At 39.0% G+C, this 27947-nt stretch overlaps 1 protein-coding gene across 1 annotated transcript in view; it reads left to right on the plus strand.

Annotated features, from left to right (window-relative positions):
• The window catches only part of ATXN10 (ataxin 10), a 75482-nt gene extending 49042 nt beyond the window's left edge, over positions 1-26440 (plus strand). Inside the window, exons 10-11 of the mRNA XM_058805625.1 lie at positions 8806-8869; positions 25521-26440. Coding sequence (XP_058661608.1) covers positions 8806-8869; positions 25521-25708 — 252 coding nt within the window. The 3' untranslated portion in view covers positions 25709-26440. The remainder of the gene's footprint in view (positions 1-8805; positions 8870-25520) is intronic.
• The last annotated feature ends 1507 nt before the right edge of the window (positions 26441-27947 follow it).

Raw genomic sequence — 27947 nt, forward strand, 5'->3', positions numbered from 1 at the left:
GAGGGTTGCTACCCATGGAGCTGTTCAGGGCTTGAAATTTTACATGGGAGAGTTTCCAACTTCTCTGAAAATCTCTTCTTTCTTGAGTCCAGGAAATGTATGATTGTGCATTTGGCTTTGGAAATATTGAAGACCTTTATTTCAGGCAATTCTTCAGCATTGTAGCTAAATATAATAATAATAAAGAAAGCAATGTTTTGCCTGAAAACAAAAATGCAAACAGCTCGGTGTAATTAGTTATAAATTGGTAGGTTCCTTTTAACCTGGATCTAACTTTTGTTCCCTGCTACTTGAATGTCACTCCCTCAGTATTTTCCAGCCAGGTCTGTTGTTCTCTCAGCTCTGCCTGTTCCCCACAGCTGCAGGCACAGGAAGCAGAGGCAGTTTGGGAGGACACGTCATGACTACTGCCTGTTCTTCAGGAACCTGCAATCCAAATGGAGTATTTGATGGTTGGGAGTGTCACCTCTTCGTTCCAGCTCTTGAGTTATACAGATTCATGAGCACCTTACCATTCAATGCACTTTTATAAAAGTGCTTTTAGAATTTGTAGCTGCTGAGAAAAAAAAAACCAAACAAACTTATAATTCCCCTACAATAGATCAACCTGGTGTCAGCTGAGTGAGGTTCTGATTCAAGGCTTTTTCTCCTCTCACCTTCTGACCCACCATTACTGTCAACCTGTTCCTGCAGGCATTTCTATAAAAGTGTTGACCTCCTCCTTTGAAAATCCACTTCAAATGAAAATGTTTATTATTAAGCTCCTATAGAGATTTTCTTTCTTTTTAAAAATAGTAAAAAATATTGACTTACAGAATTCAAAGGTTTTTGAAAAAGTTTCTAGTTTTTATAATTGCATTAATTAGGGTACAAATATAATCTATGGAAATGTACCCTCAAGCTCTGTTCATATAAGATTTTTTTTCTTGTTAATGGACTTGCTAGGAGAACTTGGCTGTGCTTGTGTAGCTTTCCTTTAAATAATTTTTAATAACATGGTGTATATATGCTTAATGTAGACTAATGAAGCAATCTTGAAACAAGAACTCTTTATTTTTCAGTTAAAATATACAGCCTTGTCTTTATAGGCTGTCATCAAATTAATGATCTGTGGCAAGAAAAAATAACAATATAAATAAAGCAAAAGAGAGCCTTCAAAATTGTTTAAACAGTTGGCTTAGTGCTTGAGTATATGTATATGTGTATATATATATATATATATATATGTAGTGCAATAATATTTTCAGGTTAATATTTTAGTTTAGTGCAATAATATTTTCAGGTAAATTAACCCTATGAAAAGATAAATTTATTATGGAGTTTTTAAAACAATTTGAACTTTGAGCAACACTTTTGCAAATTTGAAAACCTAGAATTTTGTTTGTCGCAGATACAGGAGTTCAGCTAGAAATAGGGAATCTTACTAATGTAGTATCTGCAGTTGTTATTACCAGACTACAAGACATTTAGAGGCCCAAATAGTCAGAAAGCCCTCTGGTAGTTGTAATTTAGAGGCAAATTAAGAACCAACTATGCAATCTCCTTGTGTACAGCTTCATGTATAATCTCGCTCAGTAGCCTGAGGCACGAGCAAGCTTTCAGCATGAAATTTAGTGCTAGAGCATGCATTCCTGCGTTTTTGTGTATCATGCATACCACATATATGGCTTTTATAGACATAAATCACAACATCAGGAGTCTTGTTTTCTAAATGTAGAGTTGATCTTAATCTCAACAAGGTGGCTAAATTTATCTTAATAAGAGAGTCTGATCCTGTGCAAAGGTTATGCTTGGTGAGTCATTAAAAGGAAATGTGTGTTCTTAGAATTTCAGGTAAATGCAGAGAATAATTGCTCAGCTTTCTCTGAGTCTGGATTGTCAGCAAAGAAACAGTGTCAGTGTCACATGAGGGCTGGGCAGTCCATGGTAGGTACAGCAAAGTGAGTGTTTGAGGGAGCATTTCTAGCCGTGAGGGCAAATTGCAGAGTTTGGCATAGCTCACATGCACATCCCGGCATTCTCCTCTTCCTCCCCTTAATCTCCCACCAAAATCAGATCACACAAGTGCCTTTCCTTTCCCTGGGCAGAGCCCATGGCCTGCACTGTGTGCTCAGCAGTTCCTGAGTGTGGCCCAGAGGAGTTGAGGCTCTCAGGAGCAGCCCCAGGGACCACCTGATAAACACAGCAAGGCAGTGCCAAATTCTGCCATCCCAGCTCTGTGTCTGCTCATGCACTCAGAAGCTCTGCTGAAGTGAGCTGTATCAACCCAAGTTTATTGCAGGCTTCAGACTTCACCTGCGTATTGTTCACTTCAGATGAGGTTGATTAATCTTGTCCTTCTTTCCACCCTACGTTCCACACCTCTTGTAATGGTTGTTGTAAAATTTTTGGTCACACTGGGAGGGATTAGACCTTAGGTCCCATTGGCTTGGGCAATGGAGACCTGCACCTCAAAATGTTCTATGTGGGTAAACCTTTGGCAGATCATTGCTAGTTCATTTGCTCACCTCTTGAATCACCACATCTGCAATGTGCCCTGCTCTTGTAATAACCTCATGACATTTTCTGGTTCCTAACCTATCCAGTAGTTTGTTTTCCTTGGAAATAGTTTTCAAAATAAAAACAGCTCCCAACCCACTGAGAGGTTTGTTAAATAGTGCATTTATCTGTTTGTGCAGGGTGGGCAGGCATTCAGGATCAGCAGTGGTATTTTAGAGTGCAGTTGGGCATTCTCTAAGTCCTGTGGGGAGCTGGAGGGGCTCAGCCTGGAGAAAAGGAGGCTCAGGGGGGACCTTCTCACTTCTCCTCACTCTCCAAACTCCCTGACAGGAGGATTCAGCCAGGTGGGGGTCAGGCTCTGCTCTCAGGAAACAAGGGACAGGATGAGAGGAAATGGCCTCAAGGGAAGGTTCAGGTTGGACGTCAGGAGGAATTTCTTCATGGAAAGGCTGGGCAGTCGTTGGAAGGGGCTGCCCAGGGAGGTGGTGGAGTCCCCATCCCTGGAGGTGTTCAGTGACACGGCACTCCGTGCTCTGCTGTGCGTGACAAGGTGGGGATCAGTCTCAGCTTGGATTTGGTGATCTTGGAAGTCTTTTTCAGTGTTAGTGATTCTGTAGATCTGAGCTGTGTTATGGTGCAAGTGGACTGTGCCATTTGATGACTGATGTCTCCAGTGGTGATGGGGGTGCAGTGTAAGGTGCAAGGATTTATTCTGCTTTTATTTATTGCTATGGTTGTAGATAATTGCTGTAAGGGGGCAAATACTAAACTGTTACACTACTGTAACCTAGAGTATCATTCGGCTTGTTTTCTGAATTCTTCTGTGGTTTGGCAGTTTGGGATTTTCCAAAACTATAATGGAAAAGATACGAAAACTTTATATTGCCAGAATCACACTTTGTAGAAATTGTCAGTGGAAAAATTCTCTGTGAGTTAACTTTTAACAGCAGTTGCATCAGCAAAAAGGGCTGCAAATGTCAAAAATGATGAGCCATCATAAAAAGATGATAATTCAAGTTTCTTTTGCAGTTGAAAATGAAACACCATTACTGACAAAATCCTGGAATCATCGAGGAATTAATCCTGAATGTATAAAAGGTGTGAAAAAGGCCCCAAACTAAAGGAAACCCCTTTCTGCTCTGCAGTGTGAGGAACATTAAACTTTTCGATAATATGCATACACAGGGATTTCCCCCACTTCTTTGGTTAAGCTGATCAGGGTGATAGAATCCCAGAATGGTTTGGGTTGGAAGGGACCTTAAAAGCTTCTTTCATCCCACCCCCTGCTATGGGCAGGGACACCTTCCACTAGACCAGGGCTCTCCAAGCCCTGTCCAACCTGGCCCTCTTAAAGAATAACCCTTGCATTCAGTTTACAAACCTTAGATTAATACTCTTCTCTTTAAAAAACAGAGAAGGCTTCTTTGTCATACTCATATACAGTGGTGTTTTCTAGATTTTATATTTGCATACTGTGCTGCCACTCTGTAACCAGCCAGCAATCCAGAACACCTTTGTTAGTACAGCTCTGCTTCTCATTAAAGAAAGAGATTATAGAACACACAGCTGATGAGAAACAGAGTAAAAATTGATTTAAAAATAATAAATCAAATGTGGAAAATGACATTTGTGGAAAGAGACCTTTTTTTTTCTCAGGGTGAACATTCATTCATTAATGAATGTTAACTTGAATAAAACTTCTCAATGTATTGAAACATTTTTTTTCTATTGAAAAGTATTTCTCTCATGCCATAGCTTCCCTTGTTTTAATACTACCAAATCTTTTAAATACGTCACTGAAAGTCTTCTGCTTTCTTTGTTTCATTTGAGAGATCATTTAGTCTGTCTGGGATACTCTGATTTCAAGAGAGTATCTTCTTCAGGCAAAGTTCTTAATCATAAGGGGGTTTTAATTGTAAAATGTGTGACTGTTGTCTCAGTAAAATTGCTGCTGAAGTAGTTTGTGACATTAGTTCAATTATGGAGCAATAAATTTGTCTGGGAGAGTGTGTGATCACTAGTGTAGAACAGGAATAAGGAAATCTTAAACAGGAGCATTTAGTGGTAATCTGTTTCTGTCAATGTCAGTGATTTTCAAAATCAGGATTTTTATGGATTGTCTGGAATTCTGTTCCAGACAAGAAAAGTTATTCTGATGTAACACAATATGTAAAACAGGAGAGAACAAACCTTTAAACAAACAAACAAAAAATATCCCCAAAAAACAACAAGCCCATACACACAAGCCACAAAACAAACTCTCTCATTTTAATTGAGATACTCATAAAATGCTTTTTGAAGCCTGACACGGAAGACAAAAATACTGTAGCCACCAAAACAATGGCAGCTTGCCAGACTGACTTGGAACTTCCTATTACAACAGTGATTAAAAAGGCTAAAAGGTGTCATGTGATTTGTTATTCAACCTTTATCCCTGTATTTTTTCAGAACTTCAAAGTGAGAAGTTTTCAGTTTTCACTTTGCTTTAGAACTGAATACATTTTTGAAGTTTTGATGTAGAAGTAGAAGTTGTAGAAGTTATCTCTAGTCACATGAGAGACTAGAGACAACACTTAGTTTCCATCTAGTTTCTTGTTGGTCTGAAGAAAGAAGATAAGAGAATTAAGAATCACTTTTATAGCAGTTTTTGGAAATCAGCAAACTAAGATTGTCTGATTACTGGGGTTTGTGGACTGAGAATAGAAGTACATTAATGCATACTGTGGTGTTGATGCAAATTTGTACAAATTCACCTGATTTGGAGGGCAGTGTTTAATACTGGGTGATGTTTAGCACAATTTTTCTCTTCTGCTGCTGCTGCCAGGACAGGCAAAGCCTACCCTAGCAAGTATTGTGTGTTTCAAGCAAAATGAGTCTGTGTTGGACCTCACTTTATCCATGTCAAGTCACAGATCTAAACCATACCAGAGCAAACAGCCTGCTTCTCATGGCAGCATCTATTTGTTGGGGCTTCTGGTTTAGGAGTTGTACAGGAAAGCTGCATTGTTTAAAAAGCAAATGTTCCAGCTGTGTTGCTGTCTCTTGTGGGAACCTATTCTGAATTCTCCAGTGTTTGTGTTCTCAGCTCAATGGCTGGAAACTCCTGTGTTTTGCTCTTGGAAAGACTAGTTGAAAAAATGATTCAGCAGCTGAGTTAGCCTGTTACCCTCTCCTCTCAGCTGGGCACTCTGCATATGCTTATTTTGGCTCAGGCCTGATGGTGTGCTTGGAACCTTCATCTTCCCTTCCTCTTCCATAAGGCCAAAACCCTCTTTTTCTAAACTAGTTCTCTGTGAGAAAAGGTTTAGGGCATCACAAATGTACCCCACATTTATATTCTAAGATTTTTTTTTTTATTTTTTTTTTTTAATCTCGAAGAACGCAGCAAGGATCTCTACATTTGGAAGAGTTGAAATAAACCTCATGTCTCTCTGGAAAATAATGCTGAAAGAGAGCAAATATTTTGAAATCAATGTAGCAGGAGCAGCAGATTTTTTTGCCCTGATTTCTGAGTTTCAGACATTAAAATGTTAAATACATGCTTCCCTAGGTGCTGAAGAGGTGGAAGAGTGTTCTGCAGATGTTGCCTTGGTCGAAGTGGACCTTGGAAAAACAAACAAAAAGCCCAAAACCAAGACTCAGAAATTAAATAAATGAAGTAATGTTTTTCAGTATCATGATAGATGCAGAGAAACCTGTTTGGGAACCTACAGCTGCTGTGTTCCTACTCTTACTGAGCTCTTCTGTTATTCATATTGGATGCTGGATTCTGATCAGATGTCTAAACACTCATTAACTATTTGTCCAGGAGATCTTGGAGAAAAATTGACTCTTGTGAGTCTGTTTGGTGTCAGGGTCTGAAGGACAGATTTCTCACTACATAAGTCATTATGTGATCTCCTGTGGTACGTTCAGGAGTAAAGCTTAAAAATACCTTTAATGGTGGCCAAAGACTGGCAACAAATCCCCAGTGTATATTTCATTGGAATCCTTTTCTTTGGCATAATTTAGCGTTCTAGTGTGACTTTCACACCATATTTAAAATAAGATTAGGGTTTTGTGCAGTATTAACTCCTTCCCCAAGCCCTGCAGAGGATCACTGCAAAAGCTCTACTTGCTTGCTTACATTGAGCATTTCACAGACAGTTCTCTTCAAAAACTCTGAAAGCAATAATTAGTTGGAAGAGTTCCCAGAGCACTTTCTGTTGGGCAGTGCAGTTCCAGTGGATCTGTGTAAAAGGTTGAGGTGTGACACAATTTCTCTGTGTTTGCAAAATGTGCTGGTTTGGGAGGAAAGGAGATGAGAGCAACAGGATTTGAGAGACTTTCAGCAGTGCAAGTGAGACACTGGGTTGGACAGTGATTCTTCTCCCTGGCTGCCTGTGGCACTCTTGTTGCTCAGGTGGCTTTGCTATGTGCAGAGCACTTGCTGAATTCATTACAGAGCACAAATTTTTGGTTGCCATAAAATGTTTTTTCAGTGGACCATTGGAGGTTCAGGAACAGCTGGCATGGACTGGAACTTTTCTAATAGTGGTTGCTCAGGATTTGACCTCTTCATCTCATGAGTCACTTGGAGTATATAGGTTTGTCTTGGGTAGGTGCATTGTAAGGTTTTCTTCTTGTTCAATTTCCCTGTGTAGTAAGTCATAGGTGACATTCCAAAGCTGGCATTGTGGTGACAAAAGCTGTGCCTAACTCCTGAAAATTGTGTGTACAGTTGAATTGTATGATGTTAAAGAAACTCCAAGGGGGGAGGTGCAGTACTGTGGTAATTAGCAACTTGTTTTTCCATGAAGGTATCACTGAGGCTGTGGTTTGCTGCTGCTGTTCCCACATAACTTTGAAGGAATCTTGTCATATTCTTGCAGTAACTTTTAGAAATGTTGATGGATCCTCATTAGAATTGTACTTTGCAAAATGCTTACTCTATTGAGTAGACATCTCATTTGAGTCAACCTGGAGCATATTATTGCATGGTTTGTTTCTGTTGACAGCACTTGATCCCAATTATTTTCTACTGGTGGGAAGTAGGAGGTAGCATTGCAGGCACATCAGAGTTTGGCTGCAGCCTGCACATCAAAGAACCAGCATTTCCCAGGCATGTGCCAGTGCTGTGCTGCTTAAAGGTCACTGCTTGTTCAAGCTTTGAAGTGTGATACTGTGCATGGTGCCTTTGGAGAAAACACAAACATTTAGTGGAAAGAATGGATATTTTTAAACTTGTATTATTAACTGTGTTTCATGTAGGTAAAGTTAGGCATGTTAGCACAGATGTGCAAGGTGGGTTTTAAGACCTAGCAGTGCTGTTTGCTTCTTATGCCTGTAAGCATTGCCTGTCTGTCTGTCTGTCACTGCTGCTTTCTCATGTAGCTTGACGCTCTGCAATAACATTATCTGGAAAGGAATTTAAAAGTGGTATGTGCTCATCTTTGTCTCTGAATTCAGTTTTATTGATCCCTAGGCTGTTTGGGATTTCCCATCTAAATCTGCTCAACTTGCCTCTCTTATCACAAAACTTGTGTTTCAGAAAGCCGATGATCCTGCAGTGTAAATTTTGAGATTTATTGTTTTCCTTGGTACATAAAAATGCATCTTGTTTGGGACAAAAAAGATGGAAGAGAGAACACCATCATCAAGCCACGGCCTAAATTGCCATTATATTAAATTCCTTTAACTAGCAGTTCTTGGTTTGAAATGAAATTTTAAGAAATTAAATACTCCCATGTGTGTGTATGCACAAGGAACTAAAGGCACCAGATCTCACCTTTGCTCATTTGCCAGTAACATAAGGAACATTTTCTAAAAGGAAAAACATCCATGGCTCTTACTTGATGTAAAGAATTTGTGCTGTGTATGTACAAGTAACACATTGCTACTGAAGGTACAGCAGATGTGCTCTCATCCAAACTTGTGTGTGTGTAGGTGTATTTTTCGACTTTTTTTTCCTATTTTTTGCTCCTATGTTTTGTTTTTGATGGTTCTTCCTTATGGAAGCAAGCAGGAGATTTAAGTGAGCATAGCTTATCTGGCTCAGTGTGAGAAACAGAAAATACCTCAGTCAAACACTTGATAAATGAATATGAAATATTCTGTTTCACAGAATATGAAATTAGAGCCCAGTTGTTACTGTTTTGTTATACCCATGCTGAAAACACCAGGTTTACTCTGCAATTCATGTTAGCACATTAAATTTTTTGATGAAGCAAACATCCCTAGTTTTTGTAAATTTTTATATATTTCTTGCATGAAACATTGTTAGTATTGTTGAGATGCCAATTAAATTTAACTTTTGGGGTTTTTTAGGTGTATGACTTGGATGGCATTTCCTTGATTCTGGACAATTGCAGCATTGATGACAACAATCCTTGTATCCTTTACAAAATAATTCTGTTTATTGAATATGACTCATAAGAAAAGGTGTGGGGGTTTCATGGATTTGTGCCAGCATTGCTTTCACAGAGTATCTAAGTGGAACTGGCCTCTTGAGCTTCTAGGTTATATTTAAATGGTTCAGAAGTGAACAAGGGCACAAATAGACTTCCATGAACTGTATTCTGAGTAAGCTAACTGTGGTTATATTCCATTTCCTAAAATAATAAATATTACTGGTTTGCAGATGCCTATTCAAGGAGCTGTGTCAGAAATCTGAATTCAGACTCTGGTCATTGTATCAGATTTTAGAGCTTTTGCTTCCACTGAAATCTGTTCAGGAAACTGAAATAAGTACCTCATCAATTCTCTACACATGTTAAATCAGATTGGGGAGCTTATTTTAAGCACAAAGACAAGGCTAGGAAGCTGTTATGAAAATCTGTATAGTTGAGAAAATAAATTATGCAAATTACTGAAATGTTGGGGAGATTTTAATGTAAATGCCATTGTGCTTCATATTACAGATTTTTTTCCAGGAATTTAATAGCTGAAACTTTCAAATATAGATTGCTATTACAGGGAAGTAATCTTATATTGAAGATAAGTAGTTCTTAAGCAGAGTTAACCATCTCTTCAAGTAATTCAAGTGTGTTCAGTGACTGAGCTGTGATTTTGTGTTATCTAATCATTAGCTCTTTGCAAGTTTCTGATAATTGCATCTGGAAATCAAATGTCTTTCCTGTACATAGTCATGTCAGCTTTTTTATACTGAACACATGAAATAGGTTTTCAAATGATTATGTAAGAAAAAGCACATTGTCTTTAACAAAACGAGTAGTGAAAATGTTTCATATTCTCCCAGTTGTCTCCTGCAGAACAACGTGTACATATAAATAAATCCTAAAATGATGAAACAATGTTGATGATAGCACAATGTTAACAAACTGGGTGGAGGAACAATGGGGTGGTAAGTTTCCTCTGAGTTATTCAATTTGATGCTTTATATCCACAAGTTTTATATCTTCAGCATTCCTGCAGTTTGAGACCTGACAGTGCACTGAGTGGCAGAATTTTATTTCCATGGTCCAAATCTGGTAATGGGCACTGCTGGATGTGGTGGGATGGGCAGGGAAATTTACCTTTTCCTAAGTGGAAAAGCAGCCCTGATTAAACCTGGTAAGGAGTTTTTGTCCCAGGTGACTCTTCTTTGCTGGAAAGCACAGCTGTGCAACCACTTCTAGGATTAATCCTTCATTTTAGCTGTACTAGAAGAGGATAAAGTTTGAGACTCTCAAAGGGTAGACTTGTAGTTTATGGTCTCTAATGAAAGGAAAATAAAATACCAAGAGAGTCTTTACTGTGTTTTCAGCAAAGTGGAGCTTCTTGCACCTTTTGATACAGGCTGATATTTTATGGTATAGCCATAAACTTACTAGAAGATAAAACTTTGTTTACTTGCTTTTTAAAAACATAATAACACCTCTTAATGTGAGCTTTCACCAGTGATCCATAACATACAGCATTGGGGGATATGGAAAAGTGAGTAGCACATGGGCACAGGGAGGACTGGCCTGCTGTGACAGAGCTTGTGCATCAACTTCTGTATTTTCTGGATTGCAGCTCCTGGTGATGCCATAAGTTTTAGCTTTCATATTTTTTAGATTTGTACTGCCTTAGTGTGTGACTCTGAACTTTATATAGTGTTAGCAAGTTCTCTTCACAGGGTAGTCAGACAAAACAATCCTTTTGCAGCCTGAGAACCAAGGAAAACAATTACAGCTTTAGAGTCAAGAAGTGTAAAGAATGGCAAATTGAGGAGAACAGTCTGGGTGGATGGGACTTCATTACCTGAAGCTGCAGTTGGACAATTGACCCCAATATGTAAATGGATCAAAACTTAGAAAAGTGTGAGAACTCGTGACTGCTCATCCATCTTGGGTCCATCTTGGGCAGAGCCACAACCAGGCTCTTGTTCCAGCCAAGGTGAAGGCCTTTGAAGGTCTTCTAATAAATATCTGCTTTATTCCTTTAACTCTATCTAGCTTCTGTTCCAGGTCAGCCTCTTTAGACATCACTGACTATGGCTCTGTTTATTGTTTTGACCTCTTGCTCTTCCAGGTGCTCTTGTCCTGCATGAAGTTAATGCTCCCCTGCTTCTCCCCTGCCTCTAGCATTCCTCATCTGCTGCCTTCCCAGCAGGTCACACACAGGGAAGCAGAGGACAAGTTTGCAGTTCAGATCTGTCTCTACTTTCATCTGCTTTGCAGTATGTTCTGCTGCTTCTGGACGCCTGATGCCTGAATTCATTGCATAATGTTTCTCTGAAGAGATTTAGACAGTTTCTTTGCACTCTCTGTGTGCTCCAGTCCTGCCTGGCACAAATCCCAGAATCGCTGAATGGGTGAGGCTGGAAGGAGCCACAGTGGCTCATCTGCAGTTTCCCAAGGAGGGGTGGAAAGCTGCAGGAAAGAGCTCAGCATAGCTCTTCACACATGGCTCCTTCAGGAAGTCATGTCCCGAAAGTTCATTTTGCATTCTTATTCCTAGTGCCTGTTTTTGTGGTTGCAGGCTGTGTTACTTGGATTTCTCCTTGGATAAAGCTGACTGGAAAGAGTCTCACCTGAATCCTTTGATATAATAATTTCTTCAGTTTCTTACTAAGTCTTGGTAGATGCACATTTTTGTTGAATTTGCTTTGGAGTCACCCAAGCTCTACAGTAAAGATGTTATGTTTTCTCCATTTTACTAGAAAAGTTCTGCCTTCAAATTACACATACAAGATTTCTCACCAAAAAATATAACTTGTGATAAAAGCAGTAGGATATTTTTCTGGATGGAAAAAAATAATTTCCCTAAAGTGTGCAATTTATCAGGGGATGTTGGACTGCCATGGTAGATGTTAAAGGAGCTCTTTATTACATTTGAGAGGAAAAATTCTTTGATAAATCTTTTTATTTGTAGCGTATGGAAGTATACTGAAAGAGGAAATGGGTCTTCTCTTATCCTAAATTAAATTCCTTTGTAAACCTGTCATTACCTTAAAATTGCTTTCTTTGAGATCCTGAACAGTTCTTTAATGTGCACAGAAATACCAGGGAGTTTGTAGCTTACAAAGTTCAACTGACATGTTTGCATTGCTGTAATTAATTGTTTAAATTCGTCTTTCAGTCTGAGTTTGGGAGAACTGTTATATTATCTGATTATATCTCAAGACCTGTGACTTCTACACTTACACTAGCAAACACGTTTTTCCTTCAGGATATTTCATGAGTAAAAACAAGCAAACCACCACTCTCGTGGTTCCAGACAAGAAGATTATTATTGACAGTTAAAAACAAATTTACTGTAGCTCTGTAATTATTTGAATTTATATTTAATTTTCCAGCTACTACAACTGTGCATGTAAATGCAACAGAGAGAGATGCTGAAGGATGCCAGGTTTTCTGTGGCTCTTAGATTTTCAGCACAGGACAAAGGGTGAACAGAGTGAGTCTAGGGAGAAGCAGTTCATTAAGAGTTAAAACTTCAAAGAAGGTTTAATACCACTTTTTCTATACCTGGTAAATCTTCCGTGGGTTGGCTGTGTCCTAGTCATAACTCTGCTTCTGTTTCAAAGGAAAACTGGGTGTTTCAAAATGCAAGCAGAATTATTTGCCTTTAGATTAAGGAGAGATTCCTGTATGAGCTAATCTTTATTTTTGAAAATTCAGTTTCTTGTTCTGCTTCTGAAAAGTGGGAACATCGTGCTTTACCTTTGTAACCTGTGCTTAAAAACAAATAAATTCAACCTGCTAAAGGATAGCAGAGTGGGTTGGAGATGCCTATCTGGGTAATACCAGTAAAAAATTTACTCCAAATCCTGCTTTTCAGGTTACTTGTGTTGAAAAGGTGTTCTAAATTCAAATCTCTCCTGTTTTGCCCTCTGAATCATCATCTTCCTCATCTCTGACTGGCTCTATCATCAGACAAGAGCCCTTCCTTTTGTTCTTGCTTTTACCTCATCCTAAGCTCTTCCTGCTCCTTCCAGCTTCATTTCTGCCCTTTCACAGGTTCCATTTCCTTAAGGTAAACATGAGCAGGGGGGTCAGCCTGTTCTGATCAAAATACGTTTGACCCCAATCACTCAAAAAAAAGTTGCTTATGAGAGGCTTTAAATAAACTGACCTGTTTGTTATTGAAGACTTTGCAGTTTACCTTAACTAAGCTGCTTCATTTTTCACTGCTTCCTAACATTTGTGCTCATGAGTAACACACACAGATGTGCCTTTTTTTGCTTTTCAGTGTCTGTCCATAGAAATACTTATTACTATTTTGGGGGAAAAATGTTATCCAGAGTACTGCAATATAATAGCTGTTAGTTAGTGGTAAAACTTGAAAGTCAGAAGTGAACTGCAGTTTTGAAGATTGAATATTCTTGTTTTTTCAGGCTGCTTGCCAATATTACCCTTTTGAGGTTCTTATAGGTGTCTCAATAAATTGATTTTTTGAATGTCTGGATTTAATCAGAATGACCTTATGTAAGTATCTATTCATATAAACTGTTAATTAACACAGTTTTCTGTTAGGCAAGAAATCAGTTGTACAGGAAGAAAATGTATCCTGCTATGAGGATATATATTAATATCTATGTGTGTGTATATATATATATACATATGTATGTTATATATGTGTTATATAGGAGTAAAAATTTTCATCATTTTTGAAAGGAAAAGCTTGATATGGGAAGGAAAAGGTTGATATGGATGAAAATGTAGAAAGAGTAAGTTAATTTCCAGATACTCCTTCCAAAACTGCTTCTATTATATTCAGTCATCTGAGAGGGAGATTGAAAATACTTTTGACTTTATGGCAGCAGCAAGTATAATTGTGGTTCATGAAGCTGGCTAAAGCTGGAGGAAATCAAGTTGCTATGGTCTACAACAATGGCAGTTTGTTTTTTGCAAGGTGCCAGCAAGGACTTTTGGGGGAGCTGACAGACATTTTTATCTAAGTTGCAGAGTGCAACCTTAAACAGACCACATGCTGTAAAACAGCCTCACCACTGAATGGGAGCCAGCAGAAAGCAAAAATAGGAGAGTGAGTTGACTTTTTGGAGTGAGCCATTACAGAGCTGAGTGTTTTCATGCACATGTGATATCCCATGTGTGTTGCTGAGAAAATACAGCACAATGTCACTTCAGCAATGGTTGCCTTTCTTTGGAAAGCTCATTTCAGGCACTGACTGTGCATTATTAAGAAGTTTGATGTGACCTATTTGATTCTGTATTTTTATAAGCATACATAAAATCATGTTATTATATGGTCACTGTAAAGGACCCACTGGTGAGAACTGTAATGGTCTCCTCATGCCCACTCAAGTTCTGCCCACTTGAACAGAACTTCCTCCCAACCCAGGAAATGGAATTATCATTTTCCTCCTCACAGTGACACTTGCTTTGCTGCACAATTTGAAGGCTACCTAGTAAAAGGGAGAGTGCATTCTTTGGTAGAGATAATAATTTTGCATTATTGTTGGTTGCTCTGTGTCATCCAGGGATGAGAGAGAGTGCTGCAAACATCTTACTTTCTATCAACCAGTACTGAATGTGTCACTGTGAGTTAACCAGCAGTGTTGAGGTCAGCAGTGGAAGAATGGGACTTGTCAGGATGGGTTAAGAACATAAATTGGTTGGCCTGAACCCTTCATTGACAGAGCCAAATGCAAAATAAAATAACAGCTGAGTGGAAGCCAGCTCTACCTCTTCTCACTGGCACAGGTTGCCCAGAGAAGCTGTGGCTGCCCCATCCCTGGAAGTGTCCAAGGCCAGGTTGTAGAAGGCTTGCAGCAACCTGGGATAGTGGAAGGTGTCCCTTCCCATGGAATTAGATGAGTTTGGAACTAAAAGTGGAGCTGGTTTGCAACTCAATGAGCTTTAAGGTCCCTGTGATTCTATTCTGTGATTCCACCATAGGTAGAACTAGGAAACCAAGAAGTTGCTGTATTTCCATGCCCCAGTTCAGACCAATTCCATTCCTGTGTGCTGAGAATTGTTTTTAAAGAGAGTGGAATTGTTTTTAAAGAGTGGAGAGAGTGAAAGATTCCTGCCTGGTGACATATGCACAAACCTGAGCTCTGTCTGAGTGTAATTTTAAGGTACAGGGAAGAACTGGTCAGACCAGAAGCTGGAACAGGTACAAGTGTGGTTATTCATTGAGCAAGAACAGCCTGAGAGGGGCTTATTTCTTTCATCTTATTCAGTAGATGAACTCCTGCCCTGTTCTGCAAGCTGCTGTGAATTCTTTGTAGCTGTATTTTGTCAGTGGCTCAGGGAGACCAGGGGCCTGTAGGGTTTAGGAGGGAATCCCTCAATGTTGTTTCAGGGTGGGGCTTTAGCAGGCTGTTTTCTGAAGTGATTCCCAAGAGGCTTCAGCCAAGCAGCTATTTCCAAACCCCATGTGTGGTTGTACTTGGGAAGGTCACCTGCCTACCAGTGCCTGCTGCTGTCACTCTCTATCAGGGCTATTTTTTACACTCTTGAAAGAAACATCACCGGATTATCCAGTCTTTTCTTACATCAGCATTAATTGACCAAAGAGATCTCTATTCCAAGTTGATTTTTCAGTATATTGCCTAAAGTGTCCTGAGTGGGATTATTAAAAAGCTCCACAGGGGGAGGAGCTGAGTGCTGCTCCTGTTGGAAGGGGCACAGGAGGATTTAAACCTTGTTTTAAATCCCACTAAACATTGGCTGCACATCCCAAGAGTTGGGATAACATAGATTCCATGTCTTATCTCATGGTTTATCTTTTCTGGATGCTGCAAACTCTTCAGGGCAAAACTCAGTTAAAGGTAGAGAACCAAGGGAAAGACCTACCACATTAAGCATATTTGGTAGATCTAAATTCTGACACAAGGACTGTAATTCTCAAGTATTTATTGCTAGAAAATGTTTATTTTAAAATGGAAACAAATGTACCAGATTTTCTTGTGAAATGCATTACATTACTAATTCTTCCACAGTGTCTTTCACACTGTTGCCCAGGAAAACTTTTCTCCTGTCAAATGTAACATTCTCCTCAAATGAAAAATACTTCAGACCACAGAAAGAATGCAGTGTGCAGTACAGAAATATATACTCTGAGAAATTAAGGGACTTAACCTTTTTTGTCTTCCAGAAATGACCACAGATCACACTTCGTGTTTTATCATTTAACAAAGTTACAATTTCTAAAGATATATTTCAGTTTGCTGATTGTGTAATTCCTAAAATTATACAATTTTTAGAGCACCTCCAGGATGATTAAAATACTGAAAATAGTTTAAAAATATTGAACTTCGGAGTTTGGGGGTGGGGAGTGGTGTTAGTAATTTCCTTGAGAGTTTATGAAATACTAACACAAATTTGTGTTTGTGAATATGTGAGATGTAATATGAATCTATTCTTCAGTATCTCCTTTCTACCCAGCTATCACTGTTAAGATACATGTGATGTACAGGGTCTCTCTTAAAGCTGAAGGAAATCAGACAGAGCTATACAGAATGTTAGAAGGCTCTTTCAAATGTTACATTCTAATATTTCTAATCCCTTGTGAGGAGTAATCTCTGTAGGCACCAACTCATGCATGTAAAAGTAAGGAATTAAAGTTAATAAGTCTATCTCTAAACCAAATATTGTCATATTTGTCCTCTTCTCTAATCCTCTTGGTGGATTTAAATCCGTGACAGGCTTGAATTCTTGAAAAAAACCAGGTCTTTAGTTATCAGGAGCACCTAAAAAAAAAATCACTGCTTTTATAGCTCAAACAGCTTCCTTGATTTTTCTGTACACTTACTTTTGAAAAATTCCCCTCTGGGCTGAGATGGAGCACTAGAAATTTGAGACCCAAAGATTTTTGGTTTTTTTAAGTAAAGCTAGGAGTGGTTCAGAAATATTGTTGAGAATGGAATGCCTTCTACAACCACCTTATCATATTTCAGTCTGTCTTCTTGGCATTTTTTCTTGTGCATACCTCCAAAGAATATTTGGATGTCATCTGGCCAATGCTTCAGATAATATTTTTATTCTGGCATTTTTCTGTTGCCCCATTTTTCATCACTGTAATTAGAAGAGTTTTATCTTCAGCTGGTGAATGTGTTCTCCTATGTAGCTCCTTCCTGAGCCTTAAATTGTTTCCTCTCACTTCCTCAGATCTTTGGTTAAAATTTGTTCTTTAGATTTGCTAATGGTTTTTAAAACCTTTCCTTCCTCACTCAGATATATTTGCAGGCCTTTCCACTTGCGGATTTGTTCCTTTCTTTTGGAGTGTGGAGATTTCCTCAAGGAGGTGCAGCCATTCCCTGAAATTGTAGACAGGATTGTGGCTAATGGCTGTTTTGCTAAACAAATAGCTGGTTATAATTTAGCTGCATCTTTCAAAACACCCATTTATTTAATGGTTGTTATTTTTGGATGCACACTGGGCATCATTTGGTGTCTGTGACCATGGAACTGGAGTTTCATTTACTTTCAGTGTTATGATTATTTGTCATAAAGTGACATTTGAAATGGCCATGAGCAGCAGGAGGGAAGGTATGCCACATAAGTTACTCAGAGACCTTGAATTAATAAAATACACATGTACTGTGCTGAAAGACAAGGTGGCATAAAATCCTTGTTGGCTCTGTATAAATGAATGAATCTCTGGCATTTCAAAACAGAGCTTCAGTCCAAATTGTGTCAGCTCAACTCATCATCTGTCTGAGAGTGGTGAATTATAATTAGCTTAACCACATCTCGGGCATGAATTAGATTGGCTTTTTAAGTGCAGTGCCAATTTTCTGAAAGTTTTGACTCCTGTAATTGCCATTTTAAAGCATTTTGGAAAAGGTATTTATTTCTGCACATAAATACACATGAATGTATTTCTGTGTAAAGGTGGAGCCTTTTTCTTTCCATGTCCCAGGAAATTTAACAGGACTACAGCCTGCCTGATGGTCAGTTTGTGAACAATTACCATCCCCCTGTGCTTCATTGCTCCACATCTCAGTGTTTGTGGTAGGTTTTAATAGTAATTTGATGCATGAGTTTCAACTTAATGAAATGTTGCATTTTTTTTTCTGTACTTGGGAAGAGAAGATAAGTTAAAGCATTTTTAAGTCAGGTAACAGCAGTTGAAGCTTTTTTGACATACCAGCCTGCTAACTGTGGTACCTCTTACAGATAGCTAATAGATTTAATTTTGAACTCTTAAAATTGAAGTATTATAAAAGAAGGGATTGAAAGAACTGAGTATTCTTAACTGTGAAGTACTAGCTTGAGATCGATCAAGAGTGTGATTTTTTCTGTTTTAAAACCAGATGATTTGTAGTTGCTCATAAATTATGGGTTTCTATTAAAAATGTAAGTCATAATTTAAAAAAAAATTGGCAGCCTAAGCAGCAAAAAATGGATGTGTCATATTCTTGGTTTCAAGCTAGTATTACAAGTCTGAGTATAGGGAAAAGGAAAACAAGCTGGAGGTTATGGCTTAATTTTTTTTTGAAAGTTCTGTAAGTTTTGGCATAAAAGACATTATAATAAAAATAGCCTGACAGAGCTAAACATGTCCTATGGCTTTTGTAGCTCTGATGTGCTGGACCCAAATTTTTTGTTCAAGTTCATAGTATGCTAAGATGTCCTAGCATTGGGTTTTGAGTCCCACAGAACATGAAAGGCTGCACATAAAATATAGATTAAATGTTTAGTTGGCTGGCATTAAAAGCTAATATCAATCTGGGTGCATAATACTGCTCAGAACTGTTAACCCAGAAATACCAATGACCTAGGGAGAAAAATTCCTTTATGGCTCTAGTTAAGAAACGTCCCAGTAAATTTCAAATTTGTGAAGTAGTAAACCTCATTTAAGGAATATAGGGTGCCATTTGGCTGGACATCAGTGACATGAGGATGTAGCTAAAAATGGGGAAGCCTTTTAACTCAAATGAGCCTCATGGTCTGCCCTGGCTGTCAGTACTGGACAGTGCTGGAAAGGTGTGAAAATGTGAGAGGCTGGAGAGCTTGGACTCTACTTCTGGGAGCATAGTAAATATTACATCTACATATATATTAATAATTATCTATTAGATATACAGCAACTGGATATTGTGAGATGTTGTTCTGAACTACTCACAACCAAAGGGCCAGGAAACTGTTCTGTTCCTGTAATCTTCCACACAGCAAATTTTGGCAGATTTTATTACTTATCTGATGCCTGTCCTGAAAAACGTAAATTGAGGGAAGAGACACAAAAATTATGCAAAACTTGGAATAGTTCTCTTGGTTTCTTTCTTTATTTAGTTCATGCAAAATCACCAAATACTAGTTATGATCTGGGAAATTTTTATTTTAATCTATGCTGAAAAGCTGTGTTTGGAAACAATTCTAAACAAATCTAAGCCAGAAATAAATCACAGGCTGTAGTGAGTGAGATATTTACCCACTAGGAAAGTTTATTTAGGGACACAGTGAAATCTTCCAGTTCAACACTGAAAGTATTTCCGAGAAAAGGCCCAAAAGCATCTTTTGCACAAAACAGAATTAACAGGCTTGATTTCAAGAGGAATGACCTTTGGTCTTCTGTGTTTATGCAGAAGTGTTGGGCAAAAGAGGTTTAGTTGTCCATTCTGGTCTTCAAAATATATTTGTTGGGCATAGATACTTAAATGGATGAATTGTCACTGGAAGTCATACATGAGGCTTAATGTGTCTGTGTTATGTTTAATGTGTCTGGTTATAGAGAAGGTGTAAGTCCCATTTTAAAGCAGCCTGTGTCCCACCAGGCACACTTTAAGAAATGGATTCATCATTGCAGACCATGGGTAGACTGCTCAGAGAGTGAGATAAATGCAAGTAGCCAGAAGGAAGATGTTTGCAAGAGGAACTGGAATTTCCACTACTGGCATGGGAGGATAGTGAAGGCTACAGAACTGGAAAAATTACCTCATGTACAATTATTTTGTGCTGTTGTCTGTAGGCTGTGATTTACAGAGAATATTGCCTTAGCATTGAAGTGTTTCAGTGCCTTTAAACCAAATGGTTTTGCCCATTTGTCTGTTCTGACATGGTGAAGGTTGAAACCTCTGCCAAAGCCGTGTTCTGCAGGGTGCAATTCAAGCTGCAAACCCCAGTTCAGATTTTTGGGGATGGGCTTTCTGTCTTTCCTGTAATATTTTGTGGGAGCAGCTTCCTCAGGGGAGGGCAGCAGGTGAGGAGTGGAAGGGCTGCAGGCTCCTCACGGCACTCGTGCTGTCATGGGGACGGGGATGGGCTTTCTGTCTTTGCTGGGATATTTTGTGGGAGCAGCTTCCTCAGGGGAGGGCAGCAGGTGAGGAGTGGAAGGGCTGCAGGCTCCTCACGGCACTCGTGCTGTCATGGGGACGGGGATGGGCTTTCTGTCTTTGCTGGGATATTTTGTGGGAGCAGCTTCCTCAGGGGAGGGCAGCAGGTGAAAGTGGAAGGGCTGCAGGCTCCTCACGGCACTCGTGCTGTCCGGTGAGGCTTTGCTGCCACGCTGTGGTGGAGCTGGGGCCTTGTTTGGCACTGCATGGTCCAACCCTCGGGCTGATCCTTGGGCCAGGTGAGAGTTGCCTGTGGCAGAAACATCTGCTTTCACTTCCCCAGTGCTGCAAATCTTATCCCTGAAGTGTTTGATCAGGAGTAAATTCCTCTGGCAGCATCCAGCAGTGCCTCTGTGTTTTGGAGGCTTCTGGACATCAGCTCTGCAAGAGCAAAGTCACAGAGAGCGGGGAGGAAGGGACACTCCCAGCTCAGACAGCGCTGCCCATTTCTAGCCTTTGAACCCAGAATGTGGTGACTGCAATCACAGGTGATAAGAACAGCTGTGGAATAAATGAAAATGCAGGCAACTGAAATAGTCTAGACTTTTTCTTTCCTACCTTCTAGGCAAAATATTATAAGTTTGTATAGGATAAATTCCTGATGTTTTCTGGTGCTGGTAATTCAAGTCAAGTATAAATAGAGTCTATAGCATTAATTCTAAAAATATAAATTAGCTTTTTGAAAATAAGTAAATAAATTGAGATATAAAGCATTTAATTCATTACATTTTCTGTTACTAGTTTTTTGGTAATGTATTAATCACAGGTAGAAGTCACATAAAAATATAGAGGAATTAAAAGGAATTGTTCTGATCTTATACAGCTTTTAGAACTTCATTAAACTACTAAAACCCCAGACAGTAAGAAACTTGTAGAGCTTTGTAAGCAGTTTGGCTCATGGTGAGGGGCCAAAGTCCTGACTGTCATCTATGCGTGGTCCATCACAGCTCCAAACTGTGACAAACAACTGTGGTAGTTGGCTAGAGACCTTTTTTAGTGGGGGTAGGAGTTGTCTTCAAGGTGCTGTGGAACAGAAGTGCTTGAAAGGACTGAAAGACTGGAAAGAAAAATTATTTATGTCTTTTCGGTGTGGTCCAGACAGGTCTGCAAGCGGAAGTGATTCTAAGTGAAGCTTCAGTATTTCATTCCAGTTTGCAGAGGTTCTAGTGATGATTGGATTACTTGTTGAAGGCCAGAAAGAAATGTAATTATTGTACAATACAAATATTGTATTTTCATTACCTCTGTTTTTTAGTCATACAGTCTTGTTCCAGAATGTCTTAGAAAAACTGGTGGCTTTAAGAAAGGGATTACATGAGCAGCCCATTTGATGAGGGTTCCAACCTGTGAGTGCTGGCTTTCTTAATATCTTGTATCTCTTCCTGTATTTGATTAGAATGTAGTTGCTATTGAAATAATAAAAAATTTTATTTAAATGAGTTAGTGGGATTGGGCAAAGGATTCCCTCTTTTTTTGCATAAGACCTAATTACTCGTAAGGAAGAAAGTTCCTAAGTAATAATTTAGTTATGGAAAACTGACTGTAGTGCGGGAAACAGCCTAATTAAAAAAAAAAAAAAGTCCTTAGACTATGTAATAAATCAAACTCTCCACTAAGAACGTTATATTTAGAGATCCTTCAGGATTAATAACTATGAAGGGGATTTAGGAAAACAGATGTAGGTATTTCATTCTCCTTCAGTATCCTATATTAGTTAATGATAATAATTAACTTCTAAAACTTGCCTTTTTCAAGCAACATACTTCCAAGCTTACTTGTACATTGCTTTTTATCTACCTCATCGGCTTCCAACCTCATTAATAATTCTTTCTGTCCTCTGTCATCCATAGAATCCAAATTGCTTTATGGACAATTCTTTTGGGTCCTGGTGGCTACAGTGGGCTTGTCAGTAATGTTTAGTTCTAATTGGGCTAAGAATGAGAAGGTGGAACCCTCTCCCTGAGCAATGGTGTGTGTGTCCTCCTCTGCAGCAGTACTGGTTAGTGGTTCCTGGCAGGACATCCTTGTATTTTCACACCCCATTAAGTTTACAAACCAGTCCCTGTGCTCTTGCATTGACTCCAGCAACCTCTTGTAGCAGAATCCAAGTGAAAAGAACTGGGAGAATTGTGAAAAGTTCCCTTTGCAGTCAGGGACAAAACTTACACAGGAATTTAGTGGCACAGATTTTCGTGGCTTCCAGATAGTAATATTTTTCATCCTTAAGGAACAGTTTCCTCCACCTTTCTTCCTTTCTCTTTGTGTTTCCCTCTCCCTGACAGTCAAAGTTACAACCCAGAGGACAATTTTACATTTTAAATTGTGGAATGAAGATGTTACTTGGGTATGGAAATAGGACAAGTTGATTTAGTCACAATAGCACAGGAATTCCAAAGCACACAGTACTGCAAGATTTTGGAAAAGTGTTGCTGTAAATGCACAGAAATGTTTGTTTTCAGTCCCTAAGCACAGATAGCCTGGTGATGAGGCTTCTGCAAAATAAAATTAATTGTTTTTTTCCTTTTGTATGTCCTCTTCTCTGTGACAGAATATCATAATCTTCACTTGCCTATAGTATTAATTTATTTGAGAGTGTAATATGCCCAGTTGGAAAAACCTAGACAAGTCTGTGCAATCAGATCTGCTGTGCTTGCTGTGTTGCTTCTCTTTGGTGCAGTTTCACAACAAACAGGCTCACGCTCATATTTTTAGTAACTATGGCAACTTTAGAAGCTCCCTTTCTAAAGCTGAGCCTACAATAAAGTGCCGAAAGTGTAGGTAGGATTAGAGACTCTCGAATGTGTTTAATTTTCTCTCAGTGTCTCTGTCTTTGGAGAGGAGCAAGAGGGTAATGTGAGTATTAGCTGGGGGCTGGCTTTAATCTCCACAGACACTCCAGTCTGCCAGGCTCTGCTCCCAGCTGTCCAAAGGCCTCATCCTTCCCCAGCCTGCAAACAAGGGGATGATGAATATTCATGGCTGTGGTCACAATGGAAAACCTACTCACAGAAAGGGGTTTCTGAAGGAGTGAAAATGTTATTGAAACCATTTTGCAGCTTCAGCTACAGTAGTCAGTAATGATAAATGCCACAATGGTGATAGAGTTCATAAGATAATGGAGATGTCTTAGATATTATGTAAGCATGAATGGATCTGGTAATAGGAAAAGAGCATTTGCCATGGGGTTTAGCAGCGGGTTTGTGTTGAAGGACATAAAGACTATAGTAGCAGGATCATTCTCAAGGCTAATATGCACAAAAGTTTTGGGAGTACTTTTTTTTTTTTGTCTGTGTGGCACTTTGTGTGATTGAGAACTGTCAGTCTCTGAAAATTGCTGTTAATGTTATAAAAAATATGCTTTTATGCAAGTACTGTTTTTATGCAGAAGCTGTATTTTAGGAACCTAACAAGGGAAGTCTGCTTCTCATCCAGGAGCCGAGCCAGGGAGGGTGGTAAGATGATTTTCACAGTCCACTGGGAGAACTTGTTGTTACTTTTTGGCATTCATGACGTGCCCTAAATCAGACCTGGAAAAGACCTGGTGGGTGTCAGCCTTGGTTTATCTGCAGTTTTCAGCTTGCATGCTTTGCTGGTCTGAAATCTGTTCTCACCTTGGCACTAATGACTGACAGTCTGCACATATATGATTTTATTACCTCGGTATCTTGTTGTTTTATATAATCAAATGTAATCTTCAGTGCAAATACCAAGTTTATGTAGCTTAAATGTAGATTGGCACTTGTCTTTTTACTTAATTCTAGTAGTGATGCACTGACAGAAGAGAATATATTGATATTCTCTGTTGTGTTCACCTGTCAAGGCTTTGATGAGGTGCATAATTTGTTTTGGTCTTAATTTCTCTCTGTCATTACCTCACACTGGAATTTTTCTGAATAAAGAAGGTGTGCAGCATGCTTCCTGACAAAGTTCAGGTCTATCAGAAAAAGAAAAATAGCTCCATAGTAGTTAACACTTTATTATTTTTTATTTTCAAATCTGGACTTCTTGAATTTGAAAATAAATATAAACTGCTACAAAAAGGCTGTTTCACTGACACATGCCAATGCAGGGCTGTTCCCTTATGTTTATGTCCAAGCTGCTTTTCATCTAAACCCTTCTCTCTCTGTTGAGGTTGTGTAAGATTGTTTAAGTCCAGTTCCTCTCCTCTGTTGTTTTGTCTGAAGTTCTCCTCTGTCTGAGTTTCCCCCTCCTGTCACCCTGTGGCAAATGCCCACAAGAACATTTATCTCTGTGCTTAAGATGCTCCCCAACCCAAAAGACGTCAAGGAGATGAGTAAATTATGCATATTCTTCTAGTGGATGTGAAGCTACATGTAGTAAATAATTGGTGCCCTGCAGGCAAACCACTCATGGGATTCAGAAAGGCTTGGCTCCTGTGTGGGTAACTTGGGAAAGATTATATCATAACAACTTTTCAGCTGCAGAATTGGGACCAACATCTCTGACACTTCATAAAAGGAACACTGTAGTTCACTTGCAAGATGCCTGGCTGATAATCCTGGGAATTTAAATCCTTTGTCTACATCCCTGACATGTGCCTCAGTCCTGGCCTCAAGGGACCACCTTGGGAGGTGAATGAGTTGCAGCTTGTGCCCATTTAAACATCAGCAGGAGCTCCCTGCCAGTGATCATAGTGTCTGGTCTCCTGGCAAGTGTGTGAAAGCACCCAGGCATAAAGGACTGAGTTTAGGTAATATTGGAAGTCAAAGAATTTTAAGTTTCTCTGATATTATTTGTGCTATTTTCAGATATTAACCTGGATAAGTTGTCTTTTTCTACATCTCTTGAACTTTTGCTGTGAAAATAATAATCATCTTTTCTGTGCAAGGTGTACAGCTTATTTTGTTTGTGCCTGGAAGTGTAGTGTTGAAGTGTTCAGATCATAAACAACTGACTTACTTTTTATTTAAACTCACTAGGAAGATCACTGGAACATTTCAATTGACTGTAATTTTGGTTTGAAAGAGTATGTCCTTTTAATTCCTGCAGTTAATTTGGTTGGGGGTTTTTGTTTGCTTGGGGTTTTGTTGGTTTGTTTTTTTTTTTACTTAATATAAACTCTAGTAAATTTGTGTGAAGTTTAAGGGCAAACCTCTTTTAGAATTAAATTGCCTCATACGCAAGTATTTGCAGATTCAGTGTCAGCACTTTGTAAATGTCTTGTTCAAACCCTTGATTTCTACTGAGTTTAAGGGGGAGCGCTGGGGGAGGTGAGTGCAGTAGTAAATCAAAATAATCAATGTTTCATCTTTGAATAAATAGATGAATGCTCCTTGACTGTGGCCCGCAGTTGTGAGCCAGTGGGCCGTGTTTGCCATCCGGAACCTGGCGGAGCAGAACGAGCAGAACCAGGCGCTGATCGCGCAGATGGAGCGCAAGGGGCTGGCGGACAGCTCTGCCCTCCAGAGCATGGGCCTGGAGATACAGCAGAGGGATGGCAAGTTAATCCTGCAGTCAACCAGGAAAAAGCCCTCCTGAGCAAAAATATCAGCAATAGACTGAGAGGGTATTTCTCTTGCAAAACATTTTCCCTTGCTCAGCAACCGTTTTTTTTTCAGTTTTAGTCCCAGTTTGTTCAAAATGTTGTGTTTGTTCTCAGAAAAGCTGCCAGATGATGTTTCTGCCTCCTTTTGCTGTAAATAAAAGGTCACCTGTGTGTTTGCTATGTACCTGAGTGAATCAGGTCCTTCTTGTCAGTTGGTTGGAATTTCATCACTTCCTTTTTCATCACTAGAAGAATGTCACACGTGCAGTATCGACTTGTCATAATTCCTTTTGCTGAACATGGAGATAACTGTCATTTAAAAACTCTTCAAAGAAAGAGCTCCTTTGCAGGCTGCCTTCTCCATGTAAAAGATCTGTGCTGAGTCAGGGCTAAACAAGCAAAGTTAATAATTTTCAATAATGAATTTATATAAGCATCAAGAGAATGTTGGATGTACTTAAATATTTAGTAAATTAAACACAACATGGCTTTTGTCTATTTAAATTATTAGTAAACTGTCTTTTCTACCTTGATACCTATCAGTCTTCATGACAAGTGTATTAAAACCAAAGCTGAAGCTGTTGTGGCAACAGATGCTGCATTCCTTTGCGCTGGGGCATGTCTCTGTTTTGGAGACTTGGGTGTTTGTTTGAATGTTATTTGTTCCTTTGGAGGGTAAGTCAGCCCACTTTCCTTTTATTTTGCGCTTCTCATGGGTTTTCTGAACTTTGGCAGACTGCTGAAGAGGTAGTTTCTCACTGTGATTAATTCTAGCAGTTTCTTTTCACCCCTCTGCCTTTCCAAAACATTGACAAAACTCATTTCCAGTTAATTAATTCAAGAGAGGCAGAAGAATAGAAGGCCCTGCCTCTTCATTTTGGGTACCCTCCTATATTGTTGTTGGACCCTGCCACTGTGGAATGTGGCATGAATGAGATGGGGGAGAAGGGGGGGTGAAACTGGGGGGCAGGGGGAGGAGGGCACAGTTAACTCTGTGTGTGCCACAGCTTTGCCCTGGAAGCCAAAAAACACAATCCTCCCTGCACAGGCAAAACAGGAATTACAGCTTTATATTGCTGGTTACTGTCATTGGATTATCTTCAGCCATATCTAACTCAGAGGTCTCGGAAAAATTAACATGTTCATGTTCTTGTTGACATTTAATCCCATTCTCAAATACAAAGGCAAGTTCATGTCCCTAAACTTCATATTACATGTAAACAGACCTTCATCTGTGTGTGTGAGCTTTTGCTCCTCCAGCTGAATTTTTGATTTAATAATGGAAGAAAGTACACAGTGCTTTGAGAAACACATTTGTACTGCTTAAAACTGATGGTGAGTAGAGCTGGACCGCTGGGGGAATTTCAGTTTAACAGAAAGATGTTGGTGTGTGCCATGCCAGCCTGGTGGGACTGTGGAATTGACCCAGTGGGATTTTGGACACCTGTTGGTTTTAAAGCCAAGGATTCGAAATTCCTGTCTACAGCTGTTTGTTGAATAAATGTTGTCTGAAAAAGGATAGTGGCAATAGGAACAAGGACTCTATTTCTTTTCGTGACTTTTTACTTAAAAAATAAATAGGGGAGAAAATTTTTCTTTGCTTTAGCAAGGACTAAATGTGAATACAAGCAAATTTATTTGTTTGCTTTTAAAAAATAACTTGTCAGGACTATTTTGTTGAATGTTAAAATTATGTTGGAAGTGCTGTCATATACAGGTAGGTTTTTTGGCTTTTGCTGGCTGAATGGAAATGTGGTTGTGGTTCTTGAGCACATGGTGTCTCAGTGATTTCCTTAAGCCTTAATGATTGTGTTTAGGCCAGAATTAATTTAATATTTTCATTACTGTCACATAAGATTTACAGCTGGATTTGTAGGAGGTTTTCATACTATCTCCATAACACAATGGAAGATTCATATTTCTAGCACCTAAATGGAAAAAATATCTACTCTTACAGAGAAAGAAAAAAAGCAGTTATTTGGAAGACTGCATCATTCAACTTTAAAATGAAGGAATTAAACTTTTGCTAACAAAGGAGCATCAAATATGACAGTATCTGAAATAAAGTGAAGTTGTTCTTAATTTGGTAAATAGAAAAAATACAATTTTATTTTAGTGCCACTACCGAGGAAACCCATGGTAGATAATTTAACAAAGTGAGGCAAAAATTTATTCTGAACAGAAAATGGACTTTCTGTGTAAGGGAAAAATGCAAAGAATTTCCTTTTATTT

Source organism: Ammospiza caudacuta, chromosome 5 (assembly GCF_027887145.1).
Source record: "Ammospiza caudacuta isolate bAmmCau1 chromosome 5, bAmmCau1.pri, whole genome shotgun sequence".
Taxonomy (NCBI): Eukaryota; Metazoa; Chordata; class Aves; order Passeriformes; family Passerellidae; genus Ammospiza; species Ammospiza caudacuta.